The sequence below is a fragment of the Aspergillus uvarum genome, assembly GCF_003184745.1.
Source record: "Aspergillus uvarum CBS 121591 unplaced genomic scaffold BO82scaffold_63, whole genome shotgun sequence".
In the NCBI taxonomy this organism is placed as follows: Eukaryota; Fungi; Ascomycota; class Eurotiomycetes; order Eurotiales; family Aspergillaceae; genus Aspergillus; species Aspergillus uvarum.
The window spans coordinates 1-19005 of record NW_020291360.1 but is presented as its reverse complement, the minus strand read 5'-3'; the positions used below and the strand labels follow the sequence as shown (position 1 = coordinate 19005).

Below are 19005 nucleotides of genomic sequence, written 5' to 3'. Positions count from 1 at the left end.
GTCTATAATTAGAACTGCTTGCGTACTGATTTCTTCTTGGTGAATTGCTGCTGTGCATGGTTAGCGTGGGTGCCTGCTCGAATAGTTGGTTAGTGAACCGATTCCAGATTATTCTTTATGATATGACCTGTGTTCTGCATGCGCTGGTCATTCGTCTGACCTTCCCCGTTGAGAACCCCTGCCTGTTTCTCGTCTGCTTCGCTGCAGACCACGTTTCCGTGAAGAAGGAGGCGACAGGGGAGGCGACAGGAGGGGGCTGCTTGCTGCAGGTCTGACTGCTGTTGCTTGGTTGTCAGGCTGCAGAGTTGCTTGCGGATGGATTGCGTCAGGAAGGATGAAACGCGCTTTAAGCGATAGACGATCAAATACCGTACTACCCCTTCAGTTGCAGTAGTACGGAGGAGTCGAGGGAGTCGAGTGGATCAAGAATGCGGGTGACGTCGCGAGTGGAAGAAGAAGCTGAGCCATGCTTGGCGAGAATAACTCGTAGCATGGCTGGGCACTGCCAAGTCTTTCCTCCTTCTCCTCTTCCTCCCTCCTGCTCTAAACACTTTCCCGCTCTTCCCTCTAATCGAATTCTTCTTCCCTTTCCCTTGATTTTGGTCCGACCGGCACAGACGCACTCAAACCCAGATGTTGGATGATTCGACCATAAAACCATGAAACCATTAAACTCAATTGATTGACTTCAATGATCCCATTCCCCCCTTTTCCGGCTCTTCTTATCAGTCCCTCCTTCAATTCAATCTTGGGCCACAGCCACCGTGAGGCTTGGCGGCGGGCCTCCCGTTGACGCTGCGCTGTCGATCTTCTTCTTGGCTTGGATTTCTTCCTATCTTTGAGCATACTCATCACCATCCATTCTACCCACGTTGAACCCTTCTTCCCTGTCTACCTGCTTGCCTCCTGGGTAAGATGGTCGGATTCTCGAACTCGAACTCCCCAGCCAAGCGGCGATCTATCACATCTCGGCCGGCTCACAAGAACCTTATCCTTGGGCCGAGCCACGATGATATTCATTGACTTACCTTGGCCCTGCCGATGTTGCTCACTTTCGGTCCGACAGGGGAGGCTTATCAACCCCTTCCGATTGGTGATGATGATAATGATGGTGCAAATCGCTCAATGAGCCGACGCTGGTTCGCAACACTTGTGTCTCTCACTATCGTGGTCGGAGCATTTCTATCACTTACGGCTTTTCCCTTCGAACGCGTTTGCCTCAATTTTAGATTCCTGGGCGGTTTCGAAAAACAAACTACTATTTTCTCTAGGCAGCTGGTATTCACCCGACCATCGATCATCATCTTTAGCTCTCTTTGAATGAGACTGCCGCAGACATCACATCATCCTATGACATGCGTCACTTATAGATGACAAAGGAGATGCCGTACACATTCCACAACATGAAACCTGATGGAATGACTGGCTGCTGACGTTGTCTCTGCAATTGTGACCCACTGTCACAGCACCAGACACAGTTTTTGGGGTCACTGAGCAAAGCGGAGACTGAAAAAAGGTAGATCTTGGTCCCATCCATTTCCTCGGCATCCAGCCCACTCCCTACCTTCGATGATGCCTGGACTGTGGACCAGAACTGCAATCTTGGCAGGTGGTATGTCTCCTCCCTCAGGTTGTTTACACTTGCTCGCCCTCCTAATTTTGCCGCGCCTCTCGCCAGGAGTCCATTGTTGGATCTGCAATCGTCAACGCCCAGATCAAGGTCGCACTTGGTGGGTCAAAAAGATCAGACCCTTGGCGACACCGTATGCTCTGTCTTTTTCAGTGGTAGTAGCGAGAGCAACAGCAGCCACCCAATGTTGCGAGGCACTGTCAAAGCCCTGATGGATAGGGGCTAATGCAGGCTGATGCTATATCTGTGCTGCTCCGCTTCTATACTGGGTTTGTGGTTCACACTCATTGGCTTTATCAACAGATTCGAATTGGCTGTGCTAAACTCATCACGGACCCTCACTTGGGCCTGAATGCAGCTATACAACTTCTTGTCGCTCATTTCTACTATTAAAACTTGCGCCATTTCCATTAGATAGCCATCACTGCAGTCATTCTTCTTCATCTCCATCTCCATCTCCATCTCCATCTCTTTGATAACACAGTATGCTTGGGCAATACCCGCCTCCCGGCACCTCCTGCTCGGACCTTACGACATACCAACATGAGCTTAAAGCCTCCAAATACTCTAGTTCCACCAATGTGTCTCTACGGGACCGTCTGCGTCACTTTACCTGGGCCTGGTATACTCTGACTATGAGCACCGGCGGCCTAGCCCTCCTGCTGGCCAGCCAGCCCTACTCCTTCTCCGGATTGCAACAGATCGGGCTTGCGGTCTACATCATCAATCTGGCCTTCTTTGCTTTGCTGTGCAGCCTCATGGCCACGCGCTTCATTCTCCACGGCAACTTTCTCGACTCCCTCCGACACGACCGCGAGGGTCTTTTCTTCCCCACTTTCTGGCTTTCCATTGCAACTATCATCACCGGACTCTACCGCTACTTCGGCGACACCACACAGCCTGCATTCATTTATGCCCTTGAGGTGCTCTTCTGGCTCTACTGTGCCTTCACTCTGATGACCGCTATCATCCAATACTCCTTTGTGTTTACCGCGCACCACTACCCTCTACAAACGATGATGCCCTCGTGGATCCTCCCCGCATTCCCTATCATGCTCAGTGGCACGATCGCCTCCGTCATTGCCGAACAGCAGCCCGCACGTTCTGCCATTCCCATGATTGTTGCCGGCACCACCTTCCAAGGTCTTGGCTTCTCCATCAGTTTCCTCATGTACGCGCACTATATCGGACGGCTCATGGAGACGGGGCTTCCATCCCGGGAACACCGACCCGGGATGTTCATCTGCGTTGGGCCCCCGGCTTTCACGGCCCTTGCCCTAATCGGCATGACCAACGGCCTTCCTGAGGATTTTCAGGTCCTACAAGACCCGCACCCCTTTCAAGACGCGCATATCCTGCGACTCCTTGCCATCGCCACGGGCGCCTTCCTCTGGGCCCTCAGTCTCTGGTTCTTTAGCATTGCCATCATCGCCACCATCCGCCTGCCACCTACCGCCTTCCACCTCAACTGGTGGGCTATGGTGTTCCCAAACACGGGGTTTACCCTCGCGACCATCACGTTGGGCAAAGCCTTCGATAGCCCCGGGGTCAAGGGTGTCGGATCTGCCATGTCCATCTGCATTGTGGGGATGTGGCTGTTCGTGTTTGTGAGCAATGTTCGTGCCGTTGTGAAGCGGGATATTGTCTATCCTGGGAAGGACGAGGATGTATCAGAGTGATGTCGTTGATCTTTGTTATTTCGCCCTTTATCCTCCACAGTCGTATATTTTCAGCACTTTACTCTGTGTGGACGTGGGCTTTTGTCTCTATGTCCTGCATATACTATATAGAAGTTGTCCCATTTTATTGAACCGGAAAGGCAGTCGGCCATTTACTTTCTGAGCGTTCCGGGCGTTGGGAGTTGTCTTCTCTTTGGGCACGTTTTTTTGTTTTTTTGTGAATATTAAGCGGTATATACACTTACTCTCGGATGTTTGTGCATGCTTCACGGCTGCGATACAGTTATACATTAGCTACAGGATCTGAAATAGAATAGAAGTCTTCTGAACCTGTCTACGCATGCTGAGCATTCTTCACCGAGACTGAGCTCCGTCACGCACGGTAGTTTCATGTAGGATGATCATAATTCACAAACAAGACAATCCATTAGTCCCGGCATATCACAAGGACCAATCCACGTCCCCGTGTGAATTAGACGAGACATCCTAGGTGAACCGGTACTTTGACCAGTGTACTCTTGATACCACTACAGTCGGGTCATGTGCATGTTCGCGCTTTGACAAACTGTCGACTCACTCCAGCCAAAGAGGGGAACTGCGATGCGGTGTGACAGATCATGCATCCTGCGCCCACCCCATGGCTTAGCCAAGGGGGGATGAGAGGGACATGAACAGCCAGCCAACACCAACACCGACCCCAATGAACAATCGGCATCATACACCTGTTGGGGGCTTGCTTATTGATCGATGCATCTACAACCCCGCCCCCTTGGGTAGGACCGAAGTTCATGACTCGGTAGGTAGGGCAACCTGCGTCCGCTGATGCAGTGGGCTAGAGCACACCGACACCGACACCGGTGTTGTTGTTTGGCATTGTGATTGCAACCGCGATAGCATGTCAGGTTGTTTGCTACTATCCCTTTGCGAGGGTCGAGGCGCTGAGGGCTGCTCTTCGAGAAGATGAATGGATGGTCATGTCTGGGTGCTCGACTATCTATTTATTGGGGGGGTACAGCACGACCAGTCATCGGTACCTTGGTAGCTTTCTATCCACCTTTGAATTGGGTGTCAATCCAGGGGCAGGATGCATGATATTGATCTGGTTTGGGATACGGAGAACTCGACCCATGTACGGGGTATATGTGAAGATATTTAGATATATAGATTGTTCTACGACAAAGGAAGTCTATGAGCCTGACAAGGCGCTGACTACCAGAAGTACTCCGTAGAGTACATCCGCTCCGCATCCCAACTAATTTAGTCACCGCTACCCCCGTCTCCCCCAGATTGGTTGATTCCACCACACGAGCATCCGAGGTGGATGAAGGTTGAGATGTAGCCCCCGGTACTGACGGCAGTCATCGGAGATTTCGACGGGCTGTGGCCAATGCTTGCTTTCTTTGTGTGTTTGTGTTTTTTTTTTAGCCAGCCTGGAGAGGAGGTTAGTTCTTGTTTAATGGTGCATTCTGAGAAGGGTGAAGAGTGAATTGGGGAACTTACAAGCTCTGTCACTTACTGGGCTGGATTGAACACTGGCCACAGACTACAGGTCTGCGTCTTCTTTTGGTCCTTGCTTTGTGGGTGTGTCGTCGACGAGGAGGGGGAGGTAGTGCTGATGTATGGTTCACGTTAGCGTATGGTGACGGGCGTTAAGGTGCGTTGCGCTTGCATTCGTACTCGCTCACCCACTCTTTGAGTCTGGACTGGTGCGTTCCCCTTGCATGGAAGACTTTCGCACGAGTGGTAGAGTAGAGTGGTAGAGAGGTGGAGAGAGTAGAAGTAGAGGGAGAGGAGGAGGAGGAGGAGAGAGAGAAAAAGGTAGAAGCACTATCCCCCCAAAAGCATCAGCATCAGCATCACCAAAGCACCCCATCTCATCTCATCTCCATCTTCATCTCCATCCCCTCAAGCTTCAAGTAAAGGGGCATCATACCAGAGCATCTCCCTTGCGGGAACGTGCCTTGCGCGAGTGGGGGTCAACAGTAGGGCTTGTGTTTTTAGCCAGCCTGCCGCCGTCACCGTCATCGTCAGTTGTCATCGTCGTCACCAGCACCAGCACCAGCACCAGCACCTTGATCTTCATATTTCAAATGAACACGCCTGGGTATACGTACAAGCTCTGTCACTTACTGGACCAGCCCACGTAGGCTAGGCTTTGCTCAGACCGGAGGACTTTTTTTTCCCAGATACCTGCTTTCTTGAGCGGGGTTAGTAGATCCAGGGCGCGACACTCCTCCATCCCCCACTTACCTCTTCATAGAAGAAGGAAAGCGGGGGAAGGAGAAGTGTCGTGCAAGATAGGAGCCGTCATCCCTCAGATTGGTATCTACACCGGCTTGTTAGCGTTGAGTCGGTGGAGGAGACGTACTGCGGGTTTTGTTCTTTGGGTGATGGGGTTGGCTGGATTCGATTTCGAATTCGAATTCGGTTTCGTGGTGTTGACCGGGGGGCGGGGGTTGATGCGTCTGGTTTGGCGAGAGGCGCGAGTTAGACGTTGTTAATAGGTATGCTGGACGTGAGTCGATGGGGATAGCTGTGTGTATGGGGACATGGTGATGAGAGAGTTAGTAGGATGGGGATATGGGGACTTAGAAAAGAAGGGAGAAAAGGGGGGAAGCAGGCAAAGAAAGAGAGAATCCGAGGGAGAGGCGCCAGCCAGGTTTTATCATCGCTTGTTGGGTCACATTCGGAGGAATCGAGGAATCGAGGAGTCAATGCTGGCCGAGTTCGGTGCGTGCTGCGGGCTGGGGCTGGCGAGGAGAAGCCCTGGTTTATCATGTTGGGTCGGTCGAATGACTGAATGCTGCTTGACGCTGGGAAGATCAAGGTCGAGACGCGGGGGCCGACATGGGACGAAGTCGTGGCGGCGTCGTCAATTCTCCGAACTGCTGCTCAGCGATTTCCTAAAAGGTACAAAGTTGAGGCGATCGATGGGCGAAGTCTGAGACCGTGCATGGCGAAGTGCTCGGGATTGTCTTGGTAGTAGTAGAATGGAACAGTCGATGGGAGACACCAGCGGGCACTTATAATTTTCTTTTAGAGTCTATCATCTATATACATGGTACAACCACCAATCACCGACATATTTTTGGAACTGCCTGTTCGTCAGGCCGCAGTCGACCAGCCCTACTTCCTCCTACTCCTGACTCCGGAAACCAATCCGATCTCACATGGCTTTCCCCTACAGATGAGGTGGACGCCTCGTAGACCAAACAACAGTGGGTATCATTAAGAAAAGGCGAACAACAAAAGATCTTGCAACAGTGCTGTTTTTTGGGGGGGGAAGGACGGGCTGCGGTGTGCGATCAACAGCCATCTGTCCGGTGTGGTCTCAGCCACGTGGCAGCAGGGCCAAGCTAGCGGTGAAACTTGGCGACAATGAATACAACCACATCTGGAAAATGAAGCATAGACGTGGTCTGTCTCCTTCCTCAGCTGATGTGAAACTCTGCTCAGTCCCCTGGCTGTGGTCGGGATACACCGCTGCCCTGCGCACGAGCGGCAAGGCACGGTGACTGGGCTCTGAAACAAAGCTAAAACATTGCCGATAGAGCCGCCACAGACCAAGAACAATTTCTTCGATCGGGTATATCGTTAATACTCCCGTCGAACATGCAAACCCCGCGGAGTGAGGTGAGGCGATGAAACAATGTGTTTCACGCTCAAGCGACCTTGCGCCCAACGTTGCCGATGCCGCGGCCAACGACGCTGATGATCACGTCTCCATTCTCGTTCTCACCACTAGCATCGCGAAGGCCCCAGCCCGGGGCACCGAATTTGGCCAGGTCCCTGGCCAGTTGGATGGTGCTCTCGTCAGCCATCACCTCCCGGCCGACTTGGATACGACCCACGTCCTCCGATCCCATGGTCATCAGACCAAGCATGACCGGCACGGCTGCAGGGGCAACGCAGCCACCCTTGGAGACGGTCTCCAGGAGCTGGTAGGCACATCGCTTCCCAATGTCCTCAGGCGCCTCACCGCCGGAGGGCGGCGATGCCACATCGGCGGAGAACAGGCACCCCGTCGACGACTCAGCGACCAGGGACAGGCCAAAGCCCAGGCCGATCTTCTTCTTGCCGGACGGGTTGCTCTTCTCTGGCGCAGGCACGAAGGGCGCCGACGACACATCAGAGAAGACGTAGGTGTCGGGCACAAGAGGGTTGAGGATGCCACGGGCGGTTTCGATCATCCGTGCATTGTTGGACGCCGACACCCCCACGGCGTAAGCTACACCGCGCACCCTCTTAATGCGACCGGGGTTCATCAGGTGCAGAGTTTTCGGAAGTCGCAGCTGGTGGCCGAACACAAACTGGACTTCACCGCCGCCGCCTCGGCCGTTGGGGCCCGGATTGGATCGCTTGAGGATGCGCAACTCGATGTTGTTGAAGATGCCGAATTGGTTGAAGAGAGGGAGGATCGCCGTGCGCACACTGTCGACGGACATGTCGCCCGTCGGGGTGGCCGAGGTGATCACGCCGGGTCCCGTGAACGTCACCTTGATCGGCGACTTGGAGAAGGGAGCCAGTAGACACAGGGGGATGAGGAAGTAGCTGACACCGCGAGTGCACCCCGCGGGGATCTCATGGCGAATCACGCCTCCACTGGCGCCGGTGCCCGTCGCGCTGCCGGTGATCAGGCCGGGCTTGTACACGACGATAGTACCCGTGTAGGAGATTTCCATCTGCGAGCCATTGGTGACAGCATCGAGGAGACGAAGGAAAGAGATTTCGTGCGGAGCGAGACCTGGATTCGTCGGGGACGAAGGACGGATTTGAGAGATGTGGACGGTCCGGCCAGTCAACGTGGAGAAGACCAGGCGATAGACGAAGTTTTTGTGGGAGGTGAGCCGAATCGGGGGCTGAGAAGTCGACGCCATTGTGTCCGGAGAGATGAGGGGAGTTTCCTCGAGAACGCCGTCGGTTGATTCGAAAAAGCGTCGAGGCAAGCAGAATTTCGTGCCTGCGTGGTGGAATCTTTTGGCCTGATCCGAAAAAGGGAATCGAGAAAATCTGCCGGAAGGGGGGATGTTCCGTTCCGACTCGCGGCGTTTGGGGGCGGCTTATCTCCGGGCAGATAACATTAACTTAGACCCTGGAGTGTCGGATGATCACATACTCACCGCGAAGATAACCCATTCCGCCCTTCATCTCTGCTTCACAAAACAAATACATCATCCGGTGTTGACTTCCAGGAAAATTCATCGCGGCAGATACTACGGGCCAAAATTATGTTACCACCGGCCTTGAACATCCCCAAATGGTATGTATAGAATTTCCTTGACGATCCGTCCATCTCGTCGCTTCAGATTGCCTACCCCTCCTCGCCCCGCATTGTTATTTGCTTATCAACCACTCCCAAAATCTCCTCCCATCGAACTCATCTACAACCCCCATGTTCGCATTGCGCACACACGGCTGATTGACACAATAAAACTTACGCAGGCTCGAAGCCAACTCGCACCTCCTGCAACCCCCCGTAAACAACTACTGCGTGTACCATCCGTCCTCGCCGGCGACGGCGGGATACACGGTGATGATCGTGGGGGGGCCCAACGCGCGCACGGACTACCACCTCAACACGACGCCGGAGTTCTTCTACCAGTACCGGGGGTCGATGCTGCTGAAGACGGTGGACACCTCGGTCACGCCGCCCGTGTTCCAGGACATCCCGATCCACGAGGGGTCGATCTTCCTGCTGCCGGCCAACACGCCGCACTGCCCGGTGCGGTTCCGGGACACGGTCGGCGTGGTGATGGAGCAGCCGCGCGCCAGGGACGCGGTCGACCGCATGCGCTGGTACTGCCGGAGCTGTGGGGAGATTGTCTGGGAGAAGCGCTTCATCTGCACGGATCTGGGCACGCAGGTGAAGGAGGTCGTCGACGAGTTCGGCGCTGACGAGGAGAAGCGCACCTGCAAGGCCTGTGGGACCGTCGCGCAGACGAAGTTTGCCGAGGGCGAGATCGTCCAGCCTCCTCGTCATCCTGAGTAAGGGTTTTCCTTCGGGATCAATAGGACAAGGACACAAACGATACCCCCGGTTTTTCTTTATGCCATGGTGATGTACAATATCTGTAGGGGGGGAGGGCTCGGCTTTGATGTGTGATGTTGATGATTACGAAAATGCGTCGGCGAGATTGTCTCGTATTGGAAAGCAAATCTATATCTTGGAACTTGTTGGATTGGTGTGTAGCACAGTTTGGATTGGTCCTCTTAGAGGGCCTTGATTAGGGTGCCCGTAGGCTATAGTCAAGTATCGAATGTCTGGATGATGGCTGTTATCCAGGGGAATATGGGAGAGAAGAGAAGTTGAAGCGAAAGGGTACACAAAAGGTGGCTGTCCTTCTCTGGACCAGCCGACACCAGGACACTGAAAAGAGAAAAAACATAACACAAGGACTGAAGGGACCGCAACACACTCGACCAAAGCTAATTGTAACATGTATGTTGATCACAGCCGCACAAACAGAGCAGACTGTGTATGCACGCTATTCCATCCCATGCTACCGAACTGTACATTGTAGAAAGACAGACTGGGTTATCACCAAGCAAAACATCAAGAAGAACAAGGCGAAATAGCAGTGGCAGGTCAGATGATTGTAGACACATAGCGTGTCTTATATGAAGACCTGCCCATGGCAGCAAAGAGCCATTACTCATTGCAAGGCTGGGAGACTGTCGTACCTCATGAAGCATACCCCGGGGCCACAAGTCTGACTGCAATCATGGGGCCTATGTCTGAACCAAACCCACGGTTGCCATGCTTCCCGTACCAGGCAGGACATCAGGCCAGTCCGCCATCAGTCATCGAATGGACAGTCGATACTCTCGTGGCCGTCTCTTTCACAGAGAGCACACCACTTAGACTCGTCAATCACACCGCTCGCTTTCCCCGCAACAGGGGCCATAGATGATGTCAAACCTACTCCCCTGAGACCCTCCAGAACGGCATCACGTCCGGTCTTCTGAGGGGTTGTGCTCTCCTCGGGGGTCGAAGATGTAGAGGGCTCCGCCGTGGACGTTTCAGGGGTAGGCTTTTCATCTATGGAGCTGTCATCGTGAAGAGGCTCTTCAGGCTCAGGGGTCTTCTCCTTGTTCTCGACACCAAACATGTTGGTGCAGCTTAGGATGTCATGACCGCCTGTCTCACAAATCTCACACCATAAAGAGCCACCATCCTCCGAGCGAGCATCTGACTCGTGCATCGTCTCTAGACGATGGTGGGAGGCATCTGACATGGCGCGGTGGCGTACGGAATAGGCCTGGTACTGCCCTTCATGCTGAGGTTGATCATGCCAATCGTGTGGAACCACCGTGCGATCTGACAGGCGGTGCGCATGATTGATCACATTACCATTAGTGAGGTTTGACCCACTGGTGCTGGTGGACTTTTGGTGGGTTGGTGCGGTGGTAACGGTGGAGCTGCGCGTGCGACCACCGCCGTTGATCTGCATCTGCTGGAGTTCGCGTTCGAGTTCTTCAATGCGGTAGTTCTTCCGTTCCGGGATATGCTCAAACTCCTCTGCTTGTTGCTCGAGGTGAGGGACATGTTCTGGTTGGTGGTCGGGTTGAGGGTCGGGCTGTGGGCTTGTGCCGATGCTGTTCTGCTGAATTGCATGCAAATCGGGGTCACCACGGCTGAGCGAGTGGATAATAGCCTTAAGGCCACGGATCTCGTCGTCCTTCTGTTCTAATTCTCTCAGGTGGTGCTGTCCGTCGGTTCCGGCTGGAGGCTCCTTCGAGTCACGTTCCTTCTGGAGTTCCAGCTTCGTTCGCTCGACCTCTCCCCGCAGAAACTCCACCTCTGCTCTTGCTTCGGCTTCTCCGCGCCGTGCATCCTCCAGACCCTCTTCAAGCTCGGAGACTAGCTCCTCGAGCTGTTTAAGCTGCCTTGCTACGGTTTCAACATCCTCGCCGCGCTCCTGCAGCTCTTGATTTTGTTGCATCAATTCATCTAGGCGTTGCTCATAAACCCGCTCCGTTTCCGAGGCAGCCACCTCCAAAGTATCCAACGTGCTTCTAAAATCTGCCCGGTGCAGGTCAAATTCCGCGGTCAGCGCTGCGATCTTCTCATTCTTCTCGCGCAACTGGGCTCGGATTGAAAGGGAGTCGGATCCCTCCAACTCTTCCAGGGTCCGCTGGAAATCCGATAGGGTGGCTGCCTGTTCATCCAACTGGTGATCGCGGTCCAGCAGTTGCTTTTCCAGGCTCTGAACCTGCTCCCGTACTTCCCGGAGTTCTGCTGCCACGGACGACTGGTGGAAGTCGGATGTGCGGGCCGACGGGAGCTCGTCTTCAGTGCTCAGCCGCGACGGCGGTCGGTCAGAAGCACGGGAGGGAGCCTTGACTGGACTTCGCGGAAAGCCATTTGTCGATGCGGTTCTCGATGCCACGGATGGGGTTCGTAGCCCCGCCAGGCTCAACTTGGAAGGAGGCGGACCTCTGGGTGATTCGGGCCGGGGGAGGGACGGGCGTCTCACCCGTGGGGCGCGCACCGAGGTACCAGGGCCGATAGACTTGCTGAAGTTGACGGGCCGCGAAGGGGTGGGAGGGCCGGCATTTATGCTCGAGCCCAGACCGGAAGCACGTTTGGTAACATACTTGTTGTTGTTCATCGGCACGAAGATGCCGGAGCCAGGAATGGACGTGGAGAAATAACGCTTCCCTTCAACATCCCCGTTGTTCTTTCCCCTCCTGGCATGCTCCGAGGCGAGTTCAATGCCGGCGAACTTGCCTGGTTTGCCCGCCACAGTTCCCAGGTATTTGACCGTCCCGTACATGCCGCCGGGGACGTTGACCAGGTCGCCCACCTGGACATCGTCGAGGGGTGCCATGGTGACTGCAGGTGGGAGGGTCGGGAGGAGGGTCGGGAGTCGAGTCGCGTTAAGTCGAAGATTCTGCGGAACGGAAGGGAAAGGGAATTGAGGGTCGAGATATAAGGCCACGGACAGGGACAGACAGTGCGTGACTTTCAAGGGACGACGACAGGTGAAGAAAGGGATGGTCTAGTAACGGAAGAGGTGTGGGGTGGCTGAAAGCAGTTGCAGGAGAGAAGTGACTGATCATAGGTCAGTCGACATAGCTGGTGTGTAGAATGGATGCGCAGCTAGTAGGAGGCTCGGAGGGATGTTTATTGCCTATCCCTATCCTCTCCTCTGTGTCTCTGAAGCGTTCAGGTAGGGTCTCCGAGTCCTCCTGTTGGGCAGCGAAGGACAGGGGCGACGGCAAAAGGCGCAGAAGAACGACAAATCAGACTGAAAGACTGGGGGGTGGATATTGAGTCTGGTCGACAAATTTGCAGCCAGAGAGACACGGTAAGTGAAAGGATGCTGGGATTCCAGTTGCGAGTGAAAGTGACAAGTGACGACACAATAACAAACGAATCGGGGATAAGCTCAGGAAGCTCTGCAGCTGGAAGGCTTTCTGCCTTCTGCCCTTCTGCCTTCAGCCTAGGTTTCAATCAATCAATCAGCCTTCAATCGATTCGAACCCATCCCAAACGAGTAATGAACACACACGAACCATGGACGATTTGCCCCACCAGGCTCAATGTTTCCGTCACGTACTTACACTCTCGAAACATACAATAAATCCGTCCGAACGGGACTAGTGGCTGGGGCAATGCACGTTCTTGTTTCTGCCTGAGGATTCAGGACTCCGCCTTCCCACTCAATCATCCGTGCTTCTTCTCCTCATCGCTGCTCCCTTCTCATTACTCGTACTATTCCATCTTGTTGTTCATTCAGTATCACTCCTCCTCGTATCGTCACTACCTGAAATTCATCTCTCCTCTCAAGGAGACTAAAACCCCCCCTCAACCCGCCCTGCTATACCCTGAATTGCCCTTCGTTATCACCTCCTCTTCAAGCCTCCTTCCCTTGCAGTTCCGGCCACTGTCTTCCAGTCCCTTACCTAACCGTTCTACTTGTCCGCTTCTGCGCCGCCAACTCCGGGGTGGAGCCCAGCCCGTCAGAAGTGGACGATAGTACGTATCCTCCTTGGAACTAGCTCTCCTTAGTCGCCACGGGGTCATCACAGCCCGTCTATTGCCGAGTATTGTGGTGATCGATCATCACTGCTCTTTCAAAGAGCTTCATCGCACCTCCCCTACCTTCGCCCCTTCAATTGCCGCGCCGCGCCCTTTCGCCATGGCGCAATACTTCTTCGACCTTCTGTACAGCTTCACGGATTGCATGTGTTGCTTTCCTAGCACGCCGCAATTGAAGATCAACAGTCGCGGCTTCAAATTGCTCCGCCTTCTAGGTGAAGTAAGTATCCGCATCTGACTGCTGGTGCTGTACAGCTTCTCTGAAGAACCCTTGATGCTGACGCGCAGCCCCTACTTCGCAGGGCGGCTTCTCCTATGTCTACCTCGTCCAAGACAAAGCGACCTCTGAATTGTTCGCGCTCAAGAAAATCCGATGCCCCTTTGGCCAAGAATCGGTCTCCCAGGCATTGAAGGAGGTAGAGGCCTACAATTTGTTCACATCGCACAACAACATCATTCATTCCATCGATCACTGTGTTTCGACTGAACCCGGCTCCAAGTTCCGGTCCGACGGCGGCGAACCCGGCTCCAAGACTGTTTACATCCTATTACCTTATTACCAACGCGGAAACCTTCAAGATGCGATCAACGCCAATCTCGTCAATCACTCCCGTTTCCCGGAGAAGAGGCTGATGGAGTTGGTGCTGGGAGTCGCCCAGGCATTGCGCGCCATGCACCAGTATCGTGTCAAGAGCGGCTCGGGGCCGACCCGCAAAGCCAAGGCTGTCAGGAGGGAGGGGGCCGAGGCAGACGCAGACACCGCTGTTCGCAAGGCAAAGGCCAAGCGACGAGCCAGCCAAAACGCAGAGGACGATGAGGAGGAGAATGAGCCTTTGATGGACGACGAAGTGACCATCAGTCAGGAGGGAGTGCAGGACGGTGACCTCCGTCCGTACGCTCACCGAGATATCAAGCCGGGTATGGTGATCGCAAAAGGCAGTAAGAGACTGGCTAGGCTAACTTGAAAAGGGAACATCATGATCGCCGATGACGGTCGTACGCCCATTCTGATGGATCTTGGGTCGCTGGCACCTAGTCCGATCGCTATTACCTCTCGCTCGCTCGCTCTAGCGGTCCAGGATACTGCGGCGGAGCACAGCACAATGCCATACCGGGCGCCCGAGCTGTTCGATGTCAAGACGGGCTCGATTATCGATACCAAAGTGGATATCTGGTCTCTTGGGTGCACCCTGTATGCCTGCCTAGTGGGCAAGAGTCCCTTCGAAGCTCGAAGCGAAGAGACTGGCGGCAGTCTGAGTATGTGTGTACTAGGTGGAGACTGGCGTTTCCCGGACGAGAAGTCGAGCGCGACTAAAGGGAAAGGAAAAGCTGGTGACAACAACAACCGTGACAATGCCATGGCAATCAGTGAGCCTGTGAAAGAAGTTGTCCGCAAGTGTCTACAAGTCGAGCCCGCAGATCGGCCAGACATTGATGAATTGATTCAGAGTATACAAGACGTCATCAAGGAGCTACCAGATGATGATGAGGTTTCCGGAGGCTCGAGCTAAGCTATCTACTCGAGCCGCCTTTTCCTAATGTTGCCTTAGCATGTGACTTGCAGATACTTGCTTTTTGATTCTACATTAATGCCGGCTCTCGTCAGCTGTGCTGATCGTTGGATTGCCTGGTGTATTATATGAAATGATTTGGATGTTGAACATATCTCCTTCCGTGTTGATGGTATATAATAGCTGTATCAGTATCTGAGGGGTGATCGCAGCTGATAAAGGACCTGGTATGAGAAGCCAGGTTCATCTAGGCGGGTTTGTTATCAGAGGTCAATGCTTATCTACTGTTGGGAAGATAGTTAACGTAGACGTAGAAACATGAAGTTCCAGACCGCAGTCTGATATGAGAGACGCTCGTATTTGTCCTTTGACTCGGTCCACCCGTGATGAGATCGCACGGGAACACTTCCTCTCTTCTCTGCCTCTCACACTCACCTTCTTTCGCCATGATAATCACCTGCTTGCAAGCATGGCATGTGCTGTTCCTTTGGCAAAACCACTATGCAAGACTCCATTCGCGATGAAGATGTAAAATTCGAGCTGTACCTGAAATGTCTGCATCAACCTGTTGACAGCCGTTGGGCTGGCTAAGCAAAAGATGATAACGGGAATAGGATCGACAGGCAGGTTGACCCGTCGAGCTATCGACAGCAGCCTGGCTTACCGGACAGAACAGGATCCTTTGCCGACGGTCGATATCCCCCGCCTTGTCCGAATCATCGCAACTGGTTAGTTATCGCGATGGCCCGCCTCGAAGCCGCGCGGGGAAGACAGCCCACGACTGATTATCGCCATCTGCTTGCCCCCTCCTCCCCCCCAATTGACCCTCTCTGATAACCAAGTGGAGCCATCAGCGCCAGATTATCAGAGGGCTGCCCCATCCATAGGGTCCCAATGGGCCCCATCCGTGCAATGCTTGCTTAGACTCGGCGTTTCTCAGCGTGACGGAATGCAACCCGAGGGTGGCTTATCTGCAGACCTATGATAACGGCGACAGAGGATTGGATCATCTCTGGACTTTGCACGCTGATAGCAGACGGAATTGTTCCATGGTGCCACAGGGTGAGAGCGGGGGGAGGAACCCCCAAATGCAGTCAATGCTACTTACTTGACCGGCTTCTGCGAGGGGTGACATGTACGCTGCCCGCTGATTCGGTCGCCGTCGGAAGCTTTCTCGACAACAGCCAGACTTTAATAGTCCCGGCTGCCCGCAGGGAGGAAGCAGACATCATCTCTGACCAGAAACCAACAGTTCTTTTCTTCCCTAAATTCTGGAACAAGGCTCGTCAGTCTGTACCAATTGCTGGCCGACACCATGGCCCCGACTGTGGACAGAAACGCCATCCCCGGCACAGTGACCCTTGTAGATCTGCAACATGTTCTGGCGACCCGCCACCTAGACAAGGGCGACAGCGACATCGTTCTCATCCCAGAACCCTCGGACGATCCCAATGATCCGTTGAACTGGGCGCCGCGCCGGAAACTGCTTTCGACGGTTTGTGTCAGCGTGTACGTGGGCACCGGCCGAAGAGCTTGGGCGTGGTTCAGCAAGTATTGACATTGCGTCATAGATATACCCTGTTCGCGGGAATCGCATGTTCGGTTGTGTACTCGGTGCTCACGCAGCTGTCGGATGCCACTGGCGTCTCTGTTTCGACCCTGAACGAGGGCACGGGGTATATGTTTTTGTTCGCGGGCTGGGGACTTCTGTTTTGGCAGCCATTGGCTTTGCAGTATGGCAAACGCTTGACATATATTTTGTCACTGGTTGGGATTTTGGTAAGCCCTTGGAACTCTGGAGACATGAAAACACTACTAATGCTCCATAGGGCACGTCGATGTGGGGGTAAGCTTTCACGGGCCCACCTGCTGGGGTAACTGAACTAACTATAGACCAGCCCTTACATCCACACCAACGGCCAGTGGATCGCGCGGAGCATCATATCAGGGTTCTTTACGGCACCGATTGAAGCCCTGCCGGAGGTCACTGTCACAGACGTGGTAAGTGTGATGGCAGGTAATCTCCAACCACGCTGATAAGAGAATAGTACTTCACCCACGAACGGGGCACCTACATGGCCCTCTATGCATTCTTCCTGGCCGGGAGCAACTACTTCGCCCCGGTGATCTGCGGCTTCATCGCGGAATACCAAGGCTGGCAGTGGGTGTTCTACTGGCCCAGCATCTTCTGCGGCTGTGCCATTGTATTTCTCTTCTTCTTCATGGAGGAGACGAACTACGTGCGCCAGCATCGAACCGCGCCGGATCCGCAATTGACGTCTTCCACGAGGACGTCGGAACAGCACGAGAAGGAGAAGACTCCCTCCGGACTGGTTCAGCAGGCGGACACGGAGTGTGGCGTCATGTACAAGCAGAAGAGCTATGCCCAAAAGCTCTCGCTGCTGGGTCCGCGACTGCCCCGAAACAACATGTTCCGACGGCTTTGGCAGACGATATACTATCTGAGCTGGCCGGTGATCTTCTACGCAGGGTGGGTTGACGACAGACAGCTTGGATTTTGGACTTTATTGACATTAATAGGTTCTCGTACGGGTCGTACCTGATCTGGTTCAATGTGCTCAACGGCACGGCCTCGATTATTCTTGGTGGTGCGCCATACAACTTCAGGTGTGTCATCTAGATATGATCCGAAACAGACACGAACTCTAACCGTGGCAGCTCCTCGATGGTCGGTCTGAGCTATCTAGCCTGTATTCTGGGCGTAGTCTTTGCGTGAGTGCCCGTCACCATGTATACCGCGGTAATCACTACTAACAAAATCAGCTCGCTCCTGACCGGCCGGTTCAGCGACTGGCTCACCATCCGCCTGGCGCGGCGCAACAACGGGGTCATGGAGGCGGAGCAGCGGCTGTGGCCGTTTGCCCTCTGCCTGATCCTCGTTCCGGGGTCGCTGCTGCTCTGGGGGGTGGGCGCCGCGCACCAGGTGCACTGGTTCGGGCTGATCGTGGCGATGTGTCTGCTGGCGATGGCCAACACGTGCGGGATCACGCTGAGCGTGAACTACCTGGTGGACAGCTACCGCGAGCTGAGCGGCGATGCGATGGCGACGGTGATTCTGGTGCGGAACACGATGTCCTTTGCCATTGGATACGGGTGAGTGCTGCTGCACGTATAGCGTGTGATGTGCATTGACTAACAGCTGGCGGGCAGGATCACCCCGTGGGTCGACAACCTCGGCTACCAGAACTGCTTCATCTCGGCGGCGTTTGTGGGCCTGGCCTGCGCGGCCGTGTTCCTGGTGATGATCAAATGGGGCAAGGGATTCCGGGAGCGCAGCCGCGAGAAGTACTGGGCGATCGTGGTGGAGAACCAAGAGAAGGGGATGGGACATTGATTTTTTTTGATAAACAACAATTAACCCGAGATATCAGACCATAATCCCGATCCTCTACATCAAACATACCCCTACCTCCAAAGAAAACCTCTAGAGACCAACAGAACTAACCCCCCATCTTCCACCGCAACGCAAAGTTCGAATCCCACTTCGCCCGCTCCATGGCGGCATCCCACTCCCTCGCCATGCGCGCCAGCATCTCCTCGGGCGTCTCCGTTTCCACCGGGTCAACCTCCCCACTCCCCTGTTGCTGTTGTTCCTCCCCCTCCTCCCCCTGTCCATCCACCCCCCCAAAACTCGAATCAATATCCAACCGCTCCAACCACCCCCTCACCCTCCTCCGCCTCTCCGCCATCTCCACCCACGCATTCCTCCCCTCCCCTTCACTCCCCTGATAACCCCCCGAAGTGGGGGACTCGCACCCCCGCAACCCAATAAACCGTCCAAACCGCCTTCTCTTCGTCTCGAGGTCCACCTCCTCCCCCTCCGGCGTCCCAAGCCACGGCGCCACCGTGATCGGGTAGTACCCCGTGGCTGCCACCGGGGGATAGACCTGGTGGAAGTGTCGGGCTAGACTATCCAGCTGCGCGTGCGTGAGGCAGTGGAAGGCGAGGAGGGTGCGTGGGAAGGCCGGGTGGTAGTGGCCGGTTGTGCTGCTGACGAGGGGGTGGAGCGGGGTGCGGAGGTGGGTGAGCAGGGGGGTTAATTCGGCTCTGAGGCGGGGGTTCTTGGGGAGGCGGAGGGGCTTAGGGGTCTCGGGGGGTGGGATGAAGGGATTGTGTGTG

At 54.6% G+C, this 19005-nt stretch overlaps 9 protein-coding genes across 9 annotated transcripts; 5 read left to right on the top strand and 4 right to left on the bottom strand.

Moving 5' to 3' along the window:
• The first annotated feature begins 950 nt into the window (after positions 1-950).
• On the top strand, positions 951-1445 carry BO82DRAFT_171710 (uncharacterized protein). The gene has a single exon (XM_025630356.1). It carries the CDS (start codon positions 1042-1044, stop codon positions 1318-1320), a length of 279 nt encoding a protein of 92 aa, XP_025487978.1. The 5' UTR covers positions 951-1041; the 3' UTR covers positions 1321-1445.
• On the top strand, positions 1446-1979 carry BO82DRAFT_171711 (uncharacterized protein). The gene has a single exon (XM_025630357.1). The coding sequence runs from the start codon at positions 1570-1572 to the stop codon at positions 1840-1842; it is 273 nt and encodes a 90-aa protein (XP_025487977.1). The 5' UTR covers positions 1446-1569; the 3' UTR covers positions 1843-1979.
• On the top strand, positions 1866-3353 carry BO82DRAFT_171718 (tellurite-resistance/dicarboxylate transporter family protein). The gene has a single exon (XM_025630358.1). It carries the CDS (start codon positions 2116-2118, stop codon positions 3307-3309), a length of 1194 nt encoding a protein of 397 aa, XP_025487976.1. The 5' UTR covers positions 1866-2115; the 3' UTR covers positions 3310-3353.
• Positions 3354-4852: 1499 nt separating this feature from the next.
• Positions 4853-5392, bottom strand: BO82DRAFT_405805 (uncharacterized protein; the record flags this gene model as incomplete). Its single annotated transcript, XM_025639521.1, has 2 exons — positions 4853-4921; positions 5243-5392. 2 exons carry the CDS (start codon positions 5390-5392, stop codon positions 4853-4855), a joined length of 219 nt encoding a protein of 72 aa, XP_025487975.1.
• Positions 5393-6612: 1220 nt separating this feature from the next.
• BO82DRAFT_171690 (RNA 3'-terminal phosphate cyclase-like protein) lies at positions 6613-8268 on the bottom strand. The gene has a single exon (XM_025630355.1). It carries the CDS (start codon positions 8184-8186, stop codon positions 6972-6974), a length of 1215 nt encoding a protein of 404 aa, XP_025487974.1. The 5' UTR covers positions 8187-8268; the 3' UTR covers positions 6613-6971.
• Positions 8269-8429: 161 nt separating this feature from the next.
• BO82DRAFT_318751 (3-hydroxyanthranilate 3,4-dioxygenase) lies at positions 8430-9708 on the top strand. Its single transcript, XM_025632653.1, has 2 exons — positions 8430-8569; positions 8752-9708. Exons 1-2 carry the CDS (start codon positions 8538-8540, stop codon positions 9296-9298), a joined length of 579 nt encoding a protein of 192 aa, XP_025487973.1. The 5' UTR covers positions 8430-8537; the 3' UTR covers positions 9299-9708.
• A 398-nt stretch (positions 9709-10106) lies between these two features.
• BO82DRAFT_343996 (CAP-Gly domain containing linker protein BIK1) lies at positions 10107-12140 on the bottom strand (the record flags this gene model as incomplete). Its single annotated transcript, XM_025633641.1, has 1 exon — positions 10107-12140. The coding sequence occupies one exon, from the start codon at positions 12138-12140 to the stop codon at positions 10107-10109; it is 2034 nt and encodes a 677-aa protein (XP_025487972.1).
• Positions 12141-13454: 1314 nt separating this feature from the next.
• BO82DRAFT_377698 (putative serine/threonine protein kinase ENV7) lies at positions 13455-18220 on the top strand (the record flags this gene model as incomplete). Its single annotated transcript, XM_025637589.1, has 10 exons — positions 13455-13569; positions 13688-14272; positions 14324-14844; positions 15165-15169; positions 16201-16366; positions 16492-16644; positions 16759-16866; positions 16914-17356; positions 17650-17979; positions 18037-18220. 10 exons carry the CDS (start codon positions 13455-13457, stop codon positions 18218-18220), a joined length of 2610 nt encoding a protein of 869 aa, XP_025487971.1.
• Positions 18221-18326: 106 nt separating this feature from the next.
• BO82DRAFT_405799 (uncharacterized protein) lies at positions 18327-18974 on the bottom strand (the record flags this gene model as incomplete). Its single annotated transcript, XM_025639519.1, has 1 exon — positions 18327-18974. A coding segment is annotated over one exon (648 nt), but the record flags the coding sequence as incomplete, so codon positions are not given.
• Between the last annotated feature and the right edge of the window lie 31 nt (positions 18975-19005).